At 46.1% G+C, this 21,889-nt stretch overlaps 3 protein-coding genes across 3 annotated transcripts; 2 read left to right on the top strand and 1 right to left on the bottom strand.

Moving 5' to 3' along the window:
- Nucleotides 1-6,433: 6,433 nt before the first annotated feature.
- Nucleotides 6,434-8,862, top strand: LOC4343578 (uncharacterized GPI-anchored protein At4g28100). The gene is made up of 2 exons (XM_015792028.3): nt 6,434-7,132; nt 8,301-8,862. Exons 1-2 carry the CDS (start codon nt 6,497-6,499, stop codon nt 8,670-8,672), a joined length of 1,008 nt encoding a protein of 335 aa, XP_015647514.1. The 5' UTR covers nt 6,434-6,496; the 3' UTR covers nt 8,673-8,862.
- Nucleotides 8,863-12,146: 3,284 nt separating this feature from the next.
- On the bottom strand, nt 12,147-17,324 carry LOC4343576 (E3 ubiquitin-protein ligase JMJ24). Its single transcript, XM_015792027.3, has 6 exons — nt 15,937-17,324; nt 15,701-15,837; nt 13,732-13,840; nt 13,506-13,632; nt 13,359-13,419; nt 12,147-12,864 (listed from the first exon to the last, which is right to left on the bottom strand). Exons 1-6 carry the CDS (start codon nt 17,197-17,199, stop codon nt 12,480-12,482), a joined length of 2,082 nt encoding a protein of 693 aa, XP_015647513.1. The 5' UTR covers nt 17,200-17,324; the 3' UTR covers nt 12,147-12,479.
- Nucleotides 17,325-18,354: 1,030 nt separating this feature from the next.
- On the top strand, nt 18,355-21,030 carry LOC4343575 (equilibrative nucleotide transporter 3-like). The gene is made up of 10 exons (XM_066312405.1): nt 18,355-18,612; nt 18,826-18,888; nt 18,993-19,097; nt 19,192-19,347; nt 19,431-19,574; nt 19,701-19,806; nt 19,948-20,126; nt 20,206-20,366; nt 20,461-20,719; nt 20,796-21,030. The coding sequence occupies exons 1-8, from the start codon at nt 18,580-18,582 to the stop codon at nt 20,248-20,250; spliced, it is 831 nt and encodes a 276-aa protein (XP_066168502.1). The 5' UTR covers nt 18,355-18,579; the 3' UTR covers nt 20,251-20,366; nt 20,461-20,719; nt 20,796-21,030.
- Nucleotides 21,031-21,889: the final 859 nt, after the last annotated feature.

Genomic DNA, 21,889 nt, shown 5'->3' with positions numbered 1-21,889 from the left:
CTGGCTGGACTTTAATTGCTTCCAAGAAAAGATGAGAAAGTTTCTGAACTTTTGGATGTTATTCACTGTCTGGTATATGTGGTCCCTGTGATGAGAAAGGCTTTGGAGGCAAAAGCTTGACCCGTATCTCTTTGCCGTAGGCACAATTGCACATACTACAACAGTTTTTTGGGGCTTCCTTTCTCTGTATTCTCTCGCTCTCTATAATGGACAAAACACACGCACAAGAAGACACACAACTCAGAACCTCTGCCATCATCAGGCTTACTGTATGCGAGTAGCAACAGAACAATGGCAGCCATGCTGCTGCGCTGCCAGTGTGAAGCTATCCATGATATCTATCCAATCTCACCTTCCTTTGCTGAAGGCTACCATGCCATGGGCATCTCTTCTGATAATGGATTTCTTTGCTGCATCAAGCAAGTAGTAAGTTTTTGACAGTGGCAGATTATTATTACTCCCAGTAGTATTAATATAACATTAGTGATAGGATTAGGAGCAGGATTTAGTGCAGTGAGAGGAGGCACAGGCACAGACAGCGTCGCTGTCCTCCAGGTGCAGAGAGCCACTGAGCCCAACGCCCCCGTTCGCCGGTTCACGTGAAGAGGTTGGTAAAGACCCCCCCCCCCCACCCCCCCCCCCCCACCCCACCCAAGCCGAAAAGGCTCGTCCGCTTCCCACATCTGAATTCTGAAACTGTGAGCCTGTGACCTACTCGCTCAATCTTTTTTTTTACTTATTTTATTGTTGTAAAATACATTGTATCCAAGTTTATAAAATTAGAGGATAAATGCATTGGAACTAATAAAGTTAGAGACAATTTTATTGGCATTTAGTTTTTTTCCCTTTTATATTGATATATCATATACGTGGAAGAGGTGAAAAATAAATTTATTTTACGATGGAGGGAGTACTCACTCATCAGTGTGCCTACTTGAAGGCTTGTGGCATCTCTCTCGTATCTGAATCTTGATAGATAGATGGGGTAGTATAAGTATGAGAAAATACCTTGTATACCCATGAAAACTTACCTAATCTCTTCTATACCTTACAATTTTACTCGATCTCCTGTGTACCCCCGAATTTTCGCTTTGATCCCCTCCATACCCATCCCGTTAGGTTTCCGTTTGATCTGTAGCGTGACCTGTGAGTTACATTGTCAGTATTTTCAAAAAAATACTAAAATGCCCCTGCTAGCCAACCCTAGGTAAACAGATCGAATCCCCTTCTCTTCTCCCCCCATCCTCCGCACGCCGCCAGTCTCCAATCATGCAGCCGTGCCACCGGCTGCCACCCTCCCGTCGCGCGGTGGGGCGCCGCCGACTCCCGCCCTCCCGTCGCGCGCGCCGCCGGCCGCTACCCTCTCGTCGCGCGGTGGGGCGCCGTCGGCTCCCGCCCTCCTGTGTGCGGGCGCCGCCGGCCGCCACCCTCCCGTCGCGCGGTGGGGTGCCGCCGGCTCCCGCCCTCCCATGTGCGATGGGGCGCCGCCGGCCCCCGCCATCCCATCGCGCGGTGGCGCGTTGCCGACCCCCGCCCTCCCGTCGCGCGGTGGCGCGCCGCCGGCCTCCTGTCGCAGGCACCGCCGGCCACCGTCCTCCTGCCGTGCGGCCAAAGTCCGATACCCTCTCGTCACTGCGCCACCTAGCGCGGCCCTACTGGTAGGAGTAGCAGCAATTTTCATTTCTTCTTCTTGCAATTTTCATTGTTGTTTGCTGTTGTGATGCCTTACAAAGTGTTTAACATATTTGATCTGTCATTTGCAACATTTGTGTATGGAGTGGAAAGTTGGTTTGGTTCCTACACTATTGGGTATGGAAATGAAATTGTGGTATGTGCATCATATGAGCTGTTCTGTATGGATGATGAAAATAAAATTGATATGAAGTGCTCTGTATAGATGATGAAAATAAAATTGATATGAAGTGCTCTGTATGGTTGCTACTATTTTGATTGATGATCTATGATGCTCTTATTGATCCAGATTATTTTGTTTCACAGATTTTCTCCTTTGTCCACATTCTTGTTGAGTGTACTAATTTTTTTTACAGAGCAAACTGATGTCACTTTGATTTTCCAACCTATTATTTTTTAAAAAAACAAATCGTTCGATGGATTGCATTTTTTTCCAATACCACAATAAAAGTTTTAAACTCATTATTAGTCTCATAAAATACATATTATGTGCGGTCAACATATTCTAGTTCTTTTCCAATCTACCTGCTGTTGCTCCTCCATCTACAAGGGCATTATGGACATTTGCAACCACACATCACTGCAAAATGAAGAAAACCTAACGGGAGGGGCATGGAAGGGATCAAAGTGAAAATTCGGGGGTACAGAGGAGATCGTGTAAAATTGGAGGGTATAGAAGAGATTAGGCAAGTTTTCATGGGTACACAAGGGATTAACTCTATAAGTATATGCATCCGGAATTTCAGGGACTTTGTAGATTTTTTTCAGGAATAAGGACTGTCCAAACTAGGCATGTCTGGTTTGTAGCGAAACTCAACCAGTTCAAAAAAAAAAGGTAATGCCAAAATGTTTGTCATCTGTTTGGTTTATTTTTTAAAAAAATGGCATTGCAGTTACTTGATTAAGTTGAATGTCCAAAATGCAACCTTGATAGCACACCAAACAATGCTTTGCCAGTTGTTGGTCAAACATCTTAATAATGATCAATTCTCGCCATTGCTAAAAAAATTAGTAAGGTTATGAATGACAATGAACCAATCCAAGAATTATCTTTGCTGTGGCCATCTTTAAGGGCTCCTTTAGAAGGAAGGATTTTTAAGGGATTTTGGAGGATTCTAATAGAATACTCATTTGGAACAAAGGAATGACCCTCCTGAAATCCTATGGATTGCTTCGATTCATAGGAATTTTTAGAGGATATCTAACCTGAGGTCTAACCTCATGAGAAACTTGTCTTGTGTCTCTCTCTCTAAATTCCTTTAGGGCTCCTTTGGAATAGAGAATTTTTTAAGGAATTTTGGAGGAATTCAATTCTATAGAAAATTTTCCTACCTGGTCCTTTGGATTAAATGGATAGTAATCCAAAAATCTTACGGAATTTATTTGGACTGGCTCAAAACGTAGTAATTTTAGAGGAATTTTGACATGAGGTCTAATCTCTTAAAAAAATCATGTGTTTATCTCTTTTCTAATTCGTGTGTTTTTCATGTGATCCATCAAAATGATTATTCTTGAAGTTTTCTTTTTGTATTTTTTCAATCTATTGGATTTCAAGGGCCATGGCACTCTCAATCCTGTTTTTTTTTTCATTCTTGTGTTTTGAGACTCATGTGTTCCAAAGAGCCCTTACTCTCAAGGATTCATGTTTTTTTTTCCCCATTCTTGTGTTCTTTTGAACCATCCAAACACAACATATTTCTATCATTCTTGTGTTGTTGTCAGTCCCAAGGATTCGATAAACCGTGATTTGTAATTCTGTATTTTTTTTCTACTATTATGTTTCCAAGAGATCTAAAATACTATTACTACCTCCTTCCCTGATCGTTCAACGTTGGTTAGTTCAATTTGGGTACTACTGTAGCTATTGTTGAGCATGCATTGCCTCCCAATGGCCCATCTATATCAGAAAAAAAAAAGAGAGCAAGGAATTGTTTAAGGGCGATCCATCACTGGTCGCCGCAGGAAATCAGGGATCAGGTAGTATTGTCTGCCTCTGGTGGTGCCCCCAAGCTGCCAAAATAATCCATCATGAGTTTCTGATCCGTGTAAAAGATGTCAAATGTGGCTTTGGGCTTCAAAATCTTTCACCGTTTAAGTAGCGTAGCACATTGTAATAGGAGTAATTTTGAAATGACAGCCAGATTGTGGGGCCCACATGTAGTGGCTAAGCTGCAACAGCATGGGGTACTTGTTTCGTGGATAGAAATGATGGGGTGTACCTGGCACAGCTGGTTGTGGGTTCTGTTCGGCCAGCCGTACGGGACAAACATCTCGATCTTGACCCAACTGTATAATCACGCGTACAATGGCACAAATGAGAATCGAGAAAATTATCGATTTGCCAATCGATTTGTTGGCCTTCAATAAAATGCCACCATCTATATTACAATTGATAAAATATCACATATTCCGTTGCTACCTCTATAATTTGTCACATTAAAATAGCCATGTGAAAGAACTACTCCATCCATCATATAATATAGCAACTTAAAATCGAATAGTACACTACATAATACAATGAATACAAACATGTATCATATCCGAATTCGTTGGACTATAAGACAGAGGGAGTATTTTGCTCTTGCCCCTAGAGCACTCTCTTATCTTACTCAATTTTTCTTATTAAGAGCTCATTGGTGCCAAGGAGAAACCGACCTACCAATTGCTTCACGATGGATAATTTACCTTGGGGTTAAGGATGCAGGTGCATCCATTGTCACTGTCGCTTCTCCTTTTCTTATACTAGAAGGGCCTAATGAGAATGGTGGAGCACAGGAGAGGGGGATGGAGGGAAGAGGGACCAGAGGGGAAGGGGTGGAAATCTAGGATGACAAGCTTAGGCGTGTGGTGGCCTCGACGTCAGCGAGCTCATAGAGCGACAAACAAATTGACATAAGAGAGACCTCTAGAGTTAGGGACAAAATAGTCCTTTCACGCGGTTAGTTTTGTGCCAATAAATAACTTAAGCCCTTCAAAGTATAAAAATAGAGATGGCAATGAAATAGATGGCATTTTATCGAATCTCATCAAATCAAGTGTTAAATCAAACGGCACAGATAGTAGTATCAATCATTTGACCCACAGACCAGTGTCAAATCAATCCTCTAAAACTCGCCCAAATGATAATGCGATTTCACCCGTGTCTTTCTGAATTTTTTCTAACATTAAATTAGTGTCTCGTCTTCCTCGGATATAAAACATTCCCTTAAACTTAGCATCATGTAGCAATGGCAGTATGAACCACTTTGACAGTGTCAGATCAATCCCAGTTTCAACTTTTGTGATTTTTCCCTTCTATAACACACGCATATAATCTTAAGGTTGATCAATTCTCATGCTCTAGAAAAGGGTGTCCAAGATTTGTTTTCCCCCAAAACTATGTGTGTGAGTGGGGGATTGTTATAAAGGAAGGTCCACGTGGTGGAGTACCAGCGGTGGGTGTAGGAGACAGGCATATGTAAGGCAGAGACAACACTACCGAAGCTGCAAGAATATTGGCAAGGGCAAAGAAGGCTACGTAATTAAGAGGTAGGGCTTGCGGTAATTCTCGTGGTGCGAACTACCACCGAAGAAGAGAGACGGGACCTATGAAAATGCACCTGGAGTTCACAAAGAAAAGCAACGTCAGCCTCGGAGAAAAAGAGGCAGAACCTGTGAAAACTCACCTAGAGTTCATGAAGAAAGGCAACGTAGAGTGCAGAGGAGTATGAGTAGGAGGACATTAGCAAAGAGGGTGCTGGCTGTGGATATCTCATGTGTTGGTGTGGCCATGACAAGGTGGAGGGAGATGACGTGTGTGACATAGATGGAGGTGCATTGTTAGTCACGACAAGTTTATGGGATTGAGTCCAGAAGATAAGAAAACAATCACTACCGGTTGAAATATGGATGAATCTTGATGCAATCCGAGCCGTAAAGAAAACCGAATATATCATAAGAAAATCAGTTGTTTGATACGTGGGAAGAATCTCACCTAAGGGCTCATTTGGATTAGAAGAAAATCCAATGAAAAAAATGTAGGTTTTGGATTTCTTTAGATTTGATGACTATAGCACCTTCGTTCCATAGGATTTGATCCTAAGAAAAATCATTGGAAAAATTCGTTTCATCTGGCTTATACCGGCTGTGTTCTTTTATTGAGTTTAAACTTTCTCTTTCAAACTGTTAAATGATACTATTTTTTTCAAAAAAATATATAGAAGTTGTTTAATAAAATCAAATAAATCTAATTTTCAAATTTATAATAGCTAATATTTAACTAATTATGTGCTAATGAATCTTCTCATTTCACGTGCACCAAAAATATTTATCCCTCACCATGAAAAAAACGAAGCCTAAAATGGAAATTCTGCATCCTCTCCAACATCTTTATTTCATCTCCTACGTTTTCATTTGCCATGTGCGAACACATATTTTACAATTTATTTAAAGAATTTTTGAATTTTTCAATACTCCGTTTTACACCTATATTCTTACTTTATTATTATTGTGGTTTTTCCTGTCTACGTTTTTACACCCATGTTCTACGGTCGTTGAAAGTACACCAAACCAAAAACAACAACAACTACAACTACAACAAAAACCAAAATGCGGCGTACACTAGTCCGCACTCCAGGAGGGGTTTGTTAATCTTGTGATATTCTTTTGGTTATCTCAAAGCCCAAGAAACCCTGGAACAGCAAGGCAAACATACCAACCCTACGGCTCATATAAAACACCCACTCCCCAATCCCCACACTCTACTCCTACTCCGCTCAGCTCTAGCTTCCCCACCACCACCACCACCCCCACCTCGCCGCCGGCCATGTCGGCGCACGTCGCCGCCGCGCTCCTGCTCGCGCTGCTGCTCGCGCCCTCGGCCGCCACCGACGTGCCGTCGTACCCGCTCTCGCAGGCGCAGTCCCCGGCCAACACCTCCTCGGGCGGCTCCACGTCCCCGCCCTGCCACCTCGACCTCTCCGCGGAGCTGTTCGGCGGCGTGGCCGCGGCGTGCGGCGCGGGGGGCGGGCCCGGCTCGCTCGACCGCGGGAGGTGCTGCCCCGTCCTCGCCGCCTGGCTGTTCGCGGCGCACGCGCGCACCGCGCTGTCCGTGCCGGCCCCGGCCCCGGCGCTCGCCGGGGAGGGCCTCGACGGCGGGGAGGACGAGCCCATGGTGCCCTACGACAACCAGCGGTGCGTGGACGCGCTGGGGTCCGCGCTCGAGCGGCGCGGGGTGGCGCTGCCCCGCCCGAACGCTACGTGCGACACCGTGCTCTGCTTCTGCGGCATCCGGCTCCACCAGATCGGCTCGCTCCGCTGCCCCGCCGCGTTCGCCGTCGGCGGCGGCGGCGCCGCGGCGGCCAAGAACGCCACGCCGACCGCCGCGGTGAAGGAGCTGGAGAAGAGCTGCCGCAACGCCTCCTACGCCGGCTGCTCCCGCTGCGTCCAGTCCCTGCAAAAGGTTCTCCCCTTTCTTGCTTGCTTTCCCCTACAATGGCCTATGTCGCGCCATTGTCTCAACTCATCTCATCTTCTCCCCTCCAAATCTTCGATTTCTTTAGCCTTTTCATGTTCGATTGTACTAGTACTACTCCATTTCTTGCTTTGATGGATTCATTATTATTGCTGTTTTTCTTGGTTCTATTCTACATTTTTTTTACTAGTTCTTTTCCCTTTTGCTACTCTCTCTCTCTCTCTCTCTCTCTCCATAGTTTAATTTGTGATTAGAGGTACTAATAGCTTTGACAAGTGTTGTCATTAGTAGTAGTTGGGTCTTGTGATCTTAGGTAAACCAAATCAGTATAGTAGAGTACCTTTTTCTTGCTATGCCTTTAACATGCTTTCTTTTGGGTTAGCAGAAAGAGCCCAATTGACATTCAGGAGATCCCCTTTCTACAAAGCAAGCCCCTTTCTAACCGCATTATTGCTTCATATGCACAGATGGGCTTGCTGCTTGTTCTTGAGCTCATCACTAATCATTAGCTACTTGATTGAAGTATACTGCCTTTTGTGAAAGCACCGTGTGGAATAACACCCAGCACTAGTTACCATTGCCAGTTAATTGCAATTTACATGACCATTCGTTATAGTGTTGGACATGGGAGGGAAGAACCAAGATTAGTATCAATGTTACTTTTAGACATAAGCCAGTACCTTTTGAATGATGAATAACTGAATATCCTTTAGTCAGTAAACCACCACATTGTGATTTGCAACATCGGAAGAGAAGTAGTTCATTATTAATTGTGGAGAGGTTGTCCCTCAAAACAGCAAGTCGGACATCCTAATTGGCATCTTAATGAGTGAGCCGTACTGTAGAACTCTCCCCTTTGTCATTTGACAAGCATCCGCTCGTTAGGATTAGCTATAATCTTTTGGCATTGCTCAGCTGCATCCATAGCTGTAGTGTACTTCAAAGCTTTTGTTGCGATTGCGGCAACGTAGTACTCTGTACTCCCAAGCTCGAGAGAATGCATTGCATGATCTTGCATGAACAAGTTGGTGTGCATGGGGAGCATTTAGAGCCTACCAACTTGGCAACAAATCCTTCATTGCAAGAACGTTGCTTGCATGGAGCACATTAAATGCAGTTTCTTCTTCGTCTCACCTGTGTTCTTGTGGTGGTGCAGCTGAAGGGGAACGTGAGCCGGGAGGTCGCCGGCGGCGACCGGGCGCGGCGGATGCTGGGGCGCGACTGCCAGCTGATGGGGCTGACGTGGCTGCTGGCCAAGAACAAGACGGTGTACATCCCCACCGTGTCCGCCGTGCTGCGCGCCATGCTCTACAGCGCGCGCCCCACCGAGTCGGCGGCGGCCGGCGGCGCGCCGCCGCGGTGCAGCCCGGACCAGGAGAACATGCCGCTCGCCGTCGACTCGCTGCAGTTCGAGCGCGCCAGCGCCACCAGCTCGTCCGCCGCCGCCACCGTCCTCCGCGGCGGCGGCGCCGGTGTCGTCGTCAGCCTGCTGCTCGGCTGCCTCGTAGTCTTCGATGTGTTCTTGTAAATTAAGGGTGGCAACTGATTAATTTAAGAACCTAAGCCTTGTCGATAATCGATAGTGTTTAATTTTGTAGGCGTTGTTAGTTAATTAGTAGCTTCTGTTGCATAGTATTAGTGAGCCTGCGGATTAGCAGACGTGGCATCGGATGCTATGAGAGTGAGATGTGATTTGGCAGTGTTTATGCGTCTCTAAATCACGGTGGTTTTTGCGTGTGTGAGCTAACTCTCTAAATCGTTAGAAGTTAGAACGGCTCTCATTCGAAGTTTTTGGTGTGGCATAGGCAACTATAGAGATCAGATCAATCTGTCTCAATTCTAAACTTTTAAACCGACCAGAGGCTGCAGATGTGAGCCAAAGACGTGGCGATAAATCGTATTATGGGCCGGTTTGGTTTGAGTTCTAAATTAGGCTTACCAATATTTGATAATTTTAATAGTGTTTAGTGTCTATTTGATTTGAAGCCAAATTTTGGCATGCTTAAAAAATAGACCATTTCAATAGTGAACTTAGGCTATTTTAGCTTCAATTCAAACATAACTTTATCTTACCAAAATAAGTCATGTTAAAATTTACCAAAATTTGGTATTGACAAAATTTGGTAAGGCCTATTTAGGCCAGGAACCAAACCAAACCAACCCTATTTAGCTGGACGAGGCGAGGGGCTTTTTGGGGTTGGGCGCAGCAGCGGCTCACGTGGTAGGTAGTAGTCGTCACGTCTGCGTGCCTGCGTGTCTCTGTCCTCTAGCCGGTCAGCCAGCCAGTGTGCGGGCCGCGCCTCGGCTCCTCCTCCGCTTCGCTTTTCCCAAACTTTTCCCGGCGACCGGACGGCGTAGGGATTCGGGAACCGGGCCCTCGTCTTTTTTGTGCAGCATCGAAGCCATTTTTTGTGGGGTTATCTTATCTCTCTCTCTGCGTCTCATCGTTGCAGATGAGGCGGCTGTTAATCAGGGTGTGCCCAGGTTGATAGTAGCAGCTTGGTGCTTGGAGTACCTTATCAGTTGTCAGCACAACAGAAGAAGCCGTGTTCGATCTTGCTTCTAATGTTTGCCTTAAGTTGCTAGTACTAGTATTGCAATATTTGCCAGGATTGCCCGCAATATAAACATTTTTATAAGTATTTTTATAAGTTTTCTAATGATTATTTTGACCACAAAATATAAGCATTTTGGTGTGTTTTATTAAAATGTAAACCCCAACAAACTTACTCCGTACAGTGTACTCTCTTCATAAAAAAAAGTAAATATAATATGAGATGTGATAGGTTCTTGTACTACGAATATGTACAAGCTCTCTTCACCACCTCCAAAGAGTGGTGGTGTTGGTAGCGGCGTAGGGGATATCAACAATACCTTTGCCTCGGTCATCATCGTGCCATCGCCATCGCAGCAGTAGTTGCCAACGCTGTAAGGCCTCATATGTCGAATTTCTCCCCTCTGCTTGCCATGCGCCGACCCCCTTGGAGGCCTGGAGAGAGATAGGGAAGAGAAGATGAGAGAGAGGAGGAAGAAGACCGGGCCATATATGGGTCCATGATGACTTAGCTGGATTGATCATATTCAACTCGTCACGTTAGTTGAAACCGGCCACAATGCTATCTTGGGACCTCAAGTACTTCAATATTGTACCTTGAGGGATACATTATATATGGTATTACAACAGGACACAATTTAAAATAAGCATCAATATAAGGGGTTTAAAGTGACTAAGGCTAGAAGCAACTGGCCAAGGAATAAGTTCACCTACCATCCCTCAACTTTACACCAAGTTTGTTTGACATCCCTTATCCTCAATACTACAAATCTTCACTCCTAAACTATACAAAACCGTCCAATTTAGGTCCTATAGTAGTATAGACACATGGTTTTGCTGACGTGGCATCCTAATAAAAAAAACCCACATGTAAGAGCGAGAAGAAAAAAAAGTGGGACCCATGTTCTTTGTTCTTCTCTTTTCTCCTTTCTTTTCTTTTTGCTCTTCGCTTCTCTTTTCTTCAATCGAACAGGCGGCGGGCGGTGGGCGGGCGGAGCAGAAGGGGCATATCGGCGGCGGGCAGATCGGCGACTGGCGAGCTACACCGGTCTACTCCGGCCATCGCCGTTGCTCGAGCTGGCGGGAGATGGCAGAGGGGAGAGGCCGCCTCCACCTCATCTACCGCCGCGCTCGCCCGGCGGCTGCCGCTGCTACTTTTGTGCTGGGGAGGAGAGGGGTGGCAAGCGACGTGAGCTCGACACCAAGGGGTACCGGGGCAGGCACTCACCACCGCCGCCGAGAGCGAGAAGAGAAGAGAAACGAATCGAATCGAATCAAGCAGAAGCAGCGCTCCGACTAGGCATGGACTCGTACTCTAGCCCTGACCGAGAGCTACTGGATGTCGGACACCTCTCTCCCTCCCAGGCTCACCGGCCTCCTCTCCCCCTCTCCCGCTGGCGCGGCCGGCTGCCTTCCTCCCTCTCCCTCCCGTATCTGAGGCTACCTCCTCCAACCCGCACTGCCGCTGACGCCATTGTGGCTCGAGCTCGCTAACGTCGACGAGGAGCTAAAACACGAAGCAAGGCGCTGGGGCGGCAGGAGGACGGGCGACGAGCATGCCCTAAGCCTGGTGTTACCTCGTCGCCCCACAGGCCGGCCGAGCCCGCCTCGTCACCACTCCATAGCCGGTGCCACATCGTTGTCGCTCCAGCCGTCGCCGCTGCGGCTTGAGGACCTCGCACGAGTGGTGGGGAAAAAAAAAAGGACCATTGACACTGTGGGTCCACATTTTTTTTCCTTCTCTCTTACATGTGGGTCCCATATTTTTTATTTTTATTTTTGCTGACTAGGATGCTACGTTAGCGAAACCAGATATTTATAATGCTATGGGACCTAAATTGCATGGTTCTGTATAGTTAGGGGGTGAAGATTTACTGTATTGGGTTTGGGGATGTCAACAAACTCGACGTAAAGTTGAGGGACGGCTGGTGAACTTATTCCACTGGCCAACTACCCCGGCACGGGCCCACGGTGGCTGCCGGCGGCCCATATATCGCCTTGCAGACGGCGTCCGTCGGTGAAGCCGCTGCGGCCCACAGAAGGGAGGGACATGCGATGCATTGCAGTTCGTTGGCCGCGCATCTTCCCTTCTTGGGCTGCGGTTTCCCAGCCCATCCCACGACCCGTTCGATCAACTTCTACCAACCCCAACCCACGGTGCCACGTTTTCGGCGATTTCGCGACCTGCTGTCCCATGATGCGAACGACGAGGACACAGAAAACCGACCAAGGTCCATGGCCGTGGTCCTGAGCATCATATTGGGCCAGCGCCCGCGACGGCAGCGATGCCGTCGTCACCGCCTCAGCCGCGAGTTTCTGTGGTCGCCTTGAAGGATGGACCCTGAAGCTATCCAAAAATCATCCATATGGCAGTAGCAGATACTTTCCGCCATCTGCAATAACAAACGCAGATAGAAATCATCCAACAACCAAAATGACAGCAGTACAGCCAATGCAAGCTCCAACCAGATTTTAACTAAGGAGGGGTAAACAAAGACCTAGGCCTATGTACACCATGTCCAAACCAAGGATTTAACAGGTACGGAAAAAATTACTCGGAGAATATCCACAGGTCACAGACCTAAAATCAATGGCCGATATGGGCCGATAATCACGCTAAATCAGGCAATCTACCGTCTAACGAATCCGGAGCACACCCCTCACCTTTCCAGCCCTTAGAATGAACATTCCATGCTCATTACTCTCAGCGTCTCCACAGTTATGACACTCTCACACTCACCTCAAAGATGAAAGGGACATCAGCAACATCGGCAGTTGTAGTTATGAGGAAACGGTCTCCTGCTGGCCAACGGATAATCTGTCAGGGCCTCCATTACTCTCAGCAACAGCATCTTTAACTCCAGAATGATTGCCCGGACCATCTAGCTCGTCTCCTGAACTGACTTCTTCAGATTGGTCAGATGGGGGCACATACACCAGGTTTAGCAAGGAGTCGCCACAACCACCTAACTCGATGGAAGGGCAACTAATGCTGCCATCCTCATGGGCTGACTCTTGCTGAAGCAACCGTTGGTTAAATTTGTCTTCAGGGGTGGCGGCTGAGATATTCCCGTCACGTATCTTCTGACAGCAACTTAAGCACAGCTTAAAAGGACATCTTGGGCAGCTTCTCAGGAATCGGTGCACGGAGAGCTTACAGTTATTGCTGCGTTCAAATAAAAGTTCATAAGATCTCTGGGCCCAGATGAGAAACTCCAATACAATAACAGTGCAGTGAACGATAATTATTTTTAAAAGTAACACAGCCAGCATAAATCAGCACAATGGATATATGATTTTACATAGGTGTATATCTTAAATAGTAACTATGCTTTTCGTTTAAGATTATTGCAGATAAATGTAAAAATATGCCATTACAATATCATAAAACAACAAACAAACCTAAAATTAGGAAACGTCGAAGTAATAATAGATTAGTTTGTTTAATAGTTAATCTGTTAATCCATGTACATCAGAACATGCTAAACTAACTTAAAGTTTTTTTTTGTTAATCTTACCACAAGATGATTAACATATATACCACCATAGTGATAGGTTATTGTTTGACATTAGCATAAGCTGAGAGCAAGAAGATAGAAGTAACTAGGATATATGCTACTAGCTCCTATATAACTGAGAATCATAGAGACCAGAGCCTACCAGTCGAGTGATCCGCTTTGCTCATCAGCTACCTGGACTCGGACATCTGATATTTTTGTTTCTATTAAGAGCAAAAAAAAGTAGAGCGATTAATTTATGCTGACTAAGTTGAAAAGAAAGTGGCAGACCAAATATTAAAAAACAAACCTTGTATTTTAGCTTCTATTTCTAATTCATCAAGCTGCTCCTGGTTCAGTTCTACAGGTAAAAGCTTGTACAATTGATGATTGCAAATCTTTATACTTATCAGCTTGTCTTGATCACCTGATGATTCCTGAAGATTCAAGATGTGCACATCAACAAATAAGCACAGCGATCAAATGAAAGGATGTCACCAGATTGCCATCATGGTGTTATCTAGTAAAATAATCACCTTACTAATGGCACCCTTAGTCTGACCAAGGGTGCATTGTTTACAACCACATGAACCACGGCAAACTGGGCAGCGCGTCTTAATATCCTTCTTGGACAACCCAGAATACCTGCATGATACGAACAGTCAGGAGCAAGATACATGGGCATGACAAGATCTAGTCAAGCATTGGTTGATCCAGAAAAGAAATTGCTTCTGATGGCTTTGTGTCCGTAACAATTTGCTAGTGATGAGCCAAAATCACAAACTTTTCTCCTGATTTAATTATCTGGCAGAACAAGCGTAACCAAGGCTATATCCATAACAATGAAATATTTGGAAGTAATCTGCATTTTGTTTCTTTGTTTACACCTGTTCTAAGTTTAATAATAGCTATATATTGCCATCTCTGTAAATACTACTTCCTCCGTTTCACAATGTAAGTCATTCTAGCATTTCCCACATTCATATTGATGTTAATGAATCTAGACATTCTAGATTCATTAACATCAATATGAATGTGGGAAATGCTAGAATGACTTACATTGTGAAACGGAGGGAGTAGGTCAATATCTAATTCCGAAGGAACATAACCATTGAAATTAGCAAACCTATCTAGTTATCTCATTATATGTTTTAAGATTTTCACCTCTAATCAAGCTAGCAAGACGAATACTTTCAGCATAAATTCATTGGTAAATTAATACATTATGATTTTATTTTTACTGCAAAGAAATAAATCAATGCATCAATGAATCAAAATTACATTGAACTGAAGTTAGTGTGAATTTTTTGTTTAGCATTCCAAATCCTTCCAAATTGAAAATTCAGTGAGCGTGCACTAGCCATCCTAGTGTTGATGCCAGCATGAGTTGTTTGACGCTAGATTATAAGTTTCAAATTGAGTAAAATAAAATGTACTATAAAAATCCTATGCACCTCAATGTTGTTCACTGAACAATAAGAAGCAGATTATTCATAGTACAGAAAGCACAAGTGAACAAGAAGGAAAGTGGACACAACCTTATCATAAGTATATCATACTATTATGATTAGTGCGTGATCTACCAGGTGATGACATCTTCACCTCAACATTATGCAAATATTTTTTTTAATAGAAGTGATTTCCTAAAGTTGTCAGGGTCAACTGGACAAATATCAAGATGTGGATTTAAATTTGAACACTACTCAAGATCAGGTGTGCAGTAAATCGGACAATACCAGGAATACAAGACCAGGTCAATGAAAGGTTCCGTATTACACAGATAGCTAAGAATTGTGGAATGAAGGCTAGTAATGTTCTTTAGGAAGCAATGACCCAATAAAATCAGAAGATCAAATTATATATCCCTTCCCCATATTCAAACCCTAGCGGCCCTGGAGCCTCTTACAATTATCTCTCTTGCTTCCCCCTCCATCCACCTCACTGTCACTTCCTCCCTCCGTCTTGTGTTCACTAATCAATAACATTGCTACCATCTAGGCTGCAAGCAGCGGTGGTGACAGCAGCAATAGCAATAACCAGAAGCAACTGCAGAGGCAACAGAAAAAGCAACAAGGAGAAATAATAGAGTGTGCCAAAAGAATAGCTCCATCTCCCAATCCTTTGCTTTTCCGATTCAGCAAAATATCCATTAATTTTCCCTTTGCCATTAATCGGTGTCCAAATGGCAATGTGAGATCACCAGCAACATGCAATCAGGATCTCAATATGTTCCGTGGATTGCATGCATGATCCAGATTCCTGGTAACTATAGTTGATAAATTAAAGCAAATGCATGCCCGTCCATTCTTAACAACTACTGTAAAAGCAAAATCCTGAAACTCAGGCGATTCATTCTCCTAATTGGTCAATAAGGATCACACAGGTTCTCAACACTTGGTTAAAATGTTAAGCTCTACGGATATCTTAATCACAATGAAGCAATCAACAAAATGCAAGCCTTCTAAGCGAACAACTAAACCAATTATAAACAAACCACAGACTAACCATTTGTTGATGCAGCTGTTGCAGAAGTACCTATTGTCACAGTTTTTGCACTGGACAATACGAGCGGCCTTCTTCATCCCGCAGCGGTGACACGTCTTTTGCCCTGCCTTTGACATACCCATTGCACGAGGAACAACCTAATGCAACACAAATCAGAAATAAGCACAAGTTAGGCTAAATAAAAAATATGCAAAACAAAACACCGAACAGGGACAATTCAATATTTGATAGGTGACCTTAACAGGGCCAACAGGCATCGGCTCAGCATTCTTCGAGCGGTAGCAGCGCTGCGTCGGAACAGGAATATCCACTCCAACTTTTGTTGTCACTGGCGATGGCAGCGATGCGGCAGGCTCGCTGCTCCCTGGAGAGATCCTCATCAGTCCATTCGGGAGATCCCTAGTCACGTCGCTAGTGGCTGCCGGAGGTGATGCTGGTGATGCATTCACATTCCTTCTACCCTTCCTCTTGTTCTTCTTCTGCCGCTGGAGAGCAACAGCAAGGACCTCTCCGTCCGCCGGTGGCTTTTTGCCCTTGTTGGCCCTCGAGTAGTGATACTCACAGAAGCTAACGGTGGGGAGCGCTCGGTTTTGGCAGCGCCACTTCTTCCCATCACTGCGGCGGCACCGGAGGTGGTCGGGCAGAGGAGGGGGAGAGTCGCCGCGGTCCCCCGCCTTCCGCCGGCGCCGGCGGCGAGGTGGTGCAGGGGTCCCCTCCTCTTCGTCATCCTCAGGAGGAGGGTCGGAAGTAGCCGCGCGCTTGCGGCGGCGCGGCTGCGCAGGGGTCCCCTCCTCTTCGTCATCCTCAGGAGGAGGGTCGGAGGTAGCCGCGCGCTTGCGGCGGCGTCCGCGGGTCGGAGGGGACGGAGGGGATTCCTCCGAAGCATTCTCCTCGGCGTCGGAGGCCTCACCTTCGGGATCGGATTCCGCGCCTTCGTCTTCATTTTCGCCGGCGGTCTCAGCGGCTTCCTCCTCCGCCTCCTCCTCGCCGTCGGTCTCGGCGGCTTCCTCTTCCTTCTCGCCGTCCGTCGCGGCGGCTTCCTCCTCGTTCTCCCCGTCCGCCTCCTCTGCTTCGCCGCGCTCGGAGTCACTCCCCGCGCCTTCCCCTTCGACCTCAGCATCCTTCAACTCCTCCTCCTCCTTCGCCTCCTCCTCCGCTGCACCCGCTTCGGCGTCCATCTCATCGCTCTTATCCTCACCCTCATCCCCGTCCGCCTCCGCCTCTGCCTCCTCCTCCTCCTTCTCGTCGGCGCTCTCCTTGGCCTCCACATCCATAGCCTCGCCCTCACTCTCCGACGCCCCCTCCTCCTTAGCGTCCTCCGCCTCCGTATCACCCCCGCTCCCCGCGGCCGCCTCCTCCTCCTCCTCCTCTTCAGACTTGGCGCCCTCCACGTCGACCTCCTCTACGGGCGTCGCGTCGGCGGCTCTGCCCCTCCCCTTCCCCCTCCCTCTCCCCCTCCCCCTCCCCCTCCCCCTCCCCTTGTACCGGCGGGGCGGCATGGCGGCGGCGGCGGCGGGCTAGGGTTCCGGCGAGTCCGGCCTAGGGGATTGGGATTTTTGTCAGATCAAAGTGGGGGAGAGTGCGAGTAACGGTAGCTCTCGCGACGCAAGCGAGACGAGACGGTAGAGAGAGAGAGAGGTGACGTGACGGGGTTAAGACGTTGCGAAACGTGGGGCCCACTCTCTGACAGCGTCAGGGGAGGTGGCGGCCGCGTCGGATGCGATCGATGCGATGCGAGGGGAGTCTGGATTTTAATTGGAAGGTTATGAACGTCCACGCTGTCACGGTGTCACGGAAACGGAAGTTATTAGTAATTAAGAATTGTGGGGGTGGTTTAGGCGGAGGGAGGATCAACCGTCCGATCTGGGATGGACGGTTGGGATCGGACGATGCGCATTCATGAGCGGTTGGATCTGAGCCGTGTTAATGCGCAGATCCGACGGCTGTGGCGAGTAAAGGCGTTCCTGTTTTGGATGATTACGTGTTTGGTTGGGCCTGGGTTTGGATGGATCCCGGCCCAGGAAAGGCCTTGTCTTTGCATTCACTTAAGCTGGGCCAGATTTTGTTCTCCATGAAACACTGCAACTTCATCTGCTTTCTCAATGTGTTCATCAGAGAGATTCAGAGAAGTCTTTGGGCAATTTCATCTGCTAGAAGCTTTGGGAAATGTCAGACATTCCTCCATTTCTGCTAGCTTTCATTGGCGTAATTGGTACATTTCGCCGTTATTATTTATCAACAAGGCCCAGGGCTCGCTTTTCTGATTGAGTGTTGGATTCTGATCCTCAGCGGTATGATATTGTTGGGCCAATTTTAACAAAATTTGGTTGAATTTTGCTGTTGCAAAATTGAATTCTCGAAAACTAATTCCACTTAAAACCTACTTTCGTCCCGAATATATCGAAACCTCGAAATCTTGCAGTTTTCAATCGGGTTTTTGTCGAAAATATAAACCCTGGTAAGGCCTCATCTAGAACAAATGAATTTTGGAGGATTTTTACAGGAACTAAACTTGCTCCTTCAAATTTCCTGCGTTCCAAATTAGCCGTAACTGTCGCTGTTTTTTTTTTCTTCACTGGGTCAGAGTCGTTGCGAGTTGTGAAGAGTATCACCCCAGCTGATATTGATGCAGGTGATGTTGATGCGTGAACCACGTGTATCTTAAAATAATCCCCATGGTCCACCATGGATACTAGATCTGCTAGGAGTGCAAGCAAACAGTATCTTGTTGGATCAACGAACCAAGCGGAGATTATCTTAATCTTTCTTTAATCCTTGGCTCCTTGCATCCTCGTCTTCTTCCTCTCTTCTTTTGTTTGTTCCTTCAAAAATTCCCCTTCCAGTATTCAGTTCTTGTCTCCTCCCTCTTGTTATGACCGATGGGCAGCTCTTCCTCCTACAGCGCGATCCCAGTTAAGTTCTTACTCCACTTTTGACAAATCAGTCTCTTCGTTGGTCATGAACTCATGATGTTCTGCATCTAGTATCTTGGTTCTTGCTACCAGTTCAGAAAACAAGAACAGAGTTACAGAAGCATGAAGTTCTATGAGATACTGCTCTGAAAGTAGTATTATTCGTGTGATATCTTTGGAGTACTTCTTAGTGGTTGCTTTCTTGATCTGTAGGGCGATCAAAGTGAGCTAATCACAGGATGTGATGAAGATGACCATGGATTAGCCAAAACCAAGGTTTGCATCTAGCCACCAAAACTGAAACAGATTCTTACAGAAGGTTTCAGAGCATCCTCACCTTCTCAAAATTTTGTCTGAAACATTGGGGGTGCTGATGATAGGGGAAGAATTGGGGAATTTTCATCTGCTGGCTCCTCGGAAATGGATGCCTCTTCGGGTTCAATGGCATGGTTACAATCGAAGATTACTATGTTTACCTCTTCCCGGTACTGCAAAATCTGCCTAAAATTATTACTGGTGGAACAGGATGTTACTTACACCTGACTGAATATATGGATGCATTCTGATTTCTGAATTCAGAATTACCATCCTACAAGAATGATCACTCTCGTTTATCAGCCATTCGTCCTCACCACAACAGCTCTGTTCGCATATCACGAGGCAAAGATCAACACTAGGATGCGCAACTTGGCTAGATATATGCTGTTCTTCCTGAGCTCATTTGGAGTGATCGTTGTAAGCCTAGCTGAGTATCATCTGTCACTGTCAGAAAAGAGAGTACTTCTGAACCTGAATTATATCCGTTCGTTGTGTGGCAGCTAGACGTTGCATCTTCAGGAAGAGGAGGGATTGCACCGTTCGTTGGTTTGTGTCTGATCGCCGCGGCTTTCGGCGTTGCAGACGGCCATGTTCAGGGTGGGATGACTGGAGACCTGTCCTTGATGTGCCCGGAATTCATCCAGGTCATAAATTTTCAGACAAGCTTAGTAACAGAAGTTCATTCATTAGCTAAAGACATTCGATCAAAAAGTTCTGTTACAAAAAATATGCTGCAATTGCTTCATGTTTGTCGTGTTTGGAATTTTCAGTCGTTCTTTGCTGGCATTGCTGCATCGGGTGCAATAACCTCTGCATTGAGGTTCTTGACAAAAGCAATTTTTGAGAACTCCAAAGATGGCCTTCGCAAAGGAGCTAGTAAGTTTTCAAACATTCAGAGATGCTGTCTTTTTTTTACTAAATTCAGATATACATTGTTTACATTGTGATATACTTAATACTTATATGCGCAATGTGATCCTTGATTACTGATATATCCTTTTGGCAAATCGATGGCAGTGATGTTCTCCTCGATAGCATGCTTCTTCGAGCTTCTGTGTGTCATACTCTACGCCTTCGTCTTCCCAAAGCTGCCAATCATGAAGTTCTACCGCACAAAGGCTGCTTCCGAGGGGTCTCTGACGGTCACTGCTGACCTCGCTGCCGGTGGCATCAAAAGTCAGCCAGAAAATCCTTTGGTATGCAATTCGAGCAAGCAATCATGCTCAGGTTGAAAAGAGATGATACCATTCTGAACTTGTGCCATGAATTTATCAGGATGAAGAAGACCAGGCTTTCGCAGAACGATTAAGCAACAGATAGCTGCTAAATCAGAACATGGACTACGCTCTGGACGTGTTCATGATCTATGTCCTCACACTGTCAATCTTCCCGGGCTTTCTGGCTGAAGACACCGGGACACACAGCTTGGGTTCTTGGTACTAGTTACTGACCTACTAATCTCTGAAAAAATTCAGTAACTTTTTTGCTAGTGCCATGCATAAATTCATCACTCAAATTTGAAAAATTCAGGTATGCGCTTGTGCTGATCGCAACGTTCAATGTGTCCGACCTGATCGGGAGATACATGCCACTGATCGAGCAGATCAAGCTGACATCCAGGAAATGGCTGCTAATCGCAGTCGTTGCAAGGTTCTTGTTCGTCCCTGCGTTCTACTTCACGGTGAAGTATTGTGACGAGGGCTGGGTGATCATGCTAACGTCGTTTCTTGGGTTGAGCAATGGGCATCTCACCGTTTGTGTCATCACTGAGGCGCCCAGAGGCTATAAGGTTTGGTCTCTGAATTTTCTGAACCATCTCTATGTTGGTTGATTGGGCTCAAGTTGTGTGCATGATTTTTTTGCAGGGACCTGAACAGAATGCTTTGGGCAATATGCTTGTGTTCTTCCTCTTGGCGGGCATATTTTGTGGGGTTGTTCTTGACTGGATGTGGCTCATAGGCAAAGGGTGGTGATAAAAAAATGTTTTTGTTTTTGCATGTACAGGAAATCTGAATATTCGACATCATTGTAAAACACGAAAATGATAATCAATTGTGATATTATATCAAATCAGAAAGAAACAACATTAAGCATTTAAAACTTTTAATCACCAATAATGTTTTAAATGCTTTGTTTAAAATGTTATGCCACGTGCTCGATTAAAAGAGAGTATTTACACCATTTTTTTTTGTCAAGGACCATATATGGTTATTCATAAAAGCTATTTAGATTGGTCTTTTCAAAATGGTTTACATTAAATTTTGGAAGAAAATATTTCATAACTATTTTAGAGAATATCATACTCCATAACTCGGTCCATTTGGGTATTGATGTTCCCTCAGACCGGTGGCACCTAGGACCCATAACGATTAGGAATAAATCCACTTGCCGTTCCTTAGCTTTACGTCGAGTCTGTATGACATCCCTAATCTCTAATACCATAAAGCTCTACCTCTCAAATGTTCAAAATCGTGCAAAGTAGATCCCATGGCGGTATGCATGGGTGGTTTCGCTGATGTGGTATCCTAGTCAGCAAGGAGGGAATAAAAAAATATGTGGGGCCCACATGTAAGTGGCCCTATCCACGAGATATTTCGCTGCCAAACTGACTCGAATGGGCAAGCTCCTCTTTTGCTGCCGTTACCATCACCAAGGCGCTCCCCCTTCCCCTATCCTTGTGCCCCCGCTCCTCACTTGGTCCACCCCTAACCCTTGTGTTGGACCGCCGCCACCTCCACTGGATCTAGGAGCATGGACGTGGAGTCACCTGGAAGCTTCCCTCCCTGCTCCCACTCCTGTCCCTCATCTTCCGCCTTGGCCACGTCGGGGAAGTCAACACCGACGGCAGTTCGCTCTTCACCGCCATCGACAGGGCCACCGCCACCAAGCCCCGTGCTCGCAACCTCAGGCACCGCATCGTCCACCGCTTTGTTGACGTCTACAGCGCCACCCATGCCCC

Source organism: Oryza sativa, chromosome 7 (assembly GCF_034140825.1).
Source record: "Oryza sativa Japonica Group chromosome 7, ASM3414082v1".
Taxonomy (NCBI): domain Eukaryota; kingdom Viridiplantae; phylum Streptophyta; class Magnoliopsida; order Poales; family Poaceae; genus Oryza; species Oryza sativa.
The sequence above is the reverse complement of the archived record's forward strand: the minus strand, read 5'-3'. Positions and strand labels throughout refer to the sequence as shown.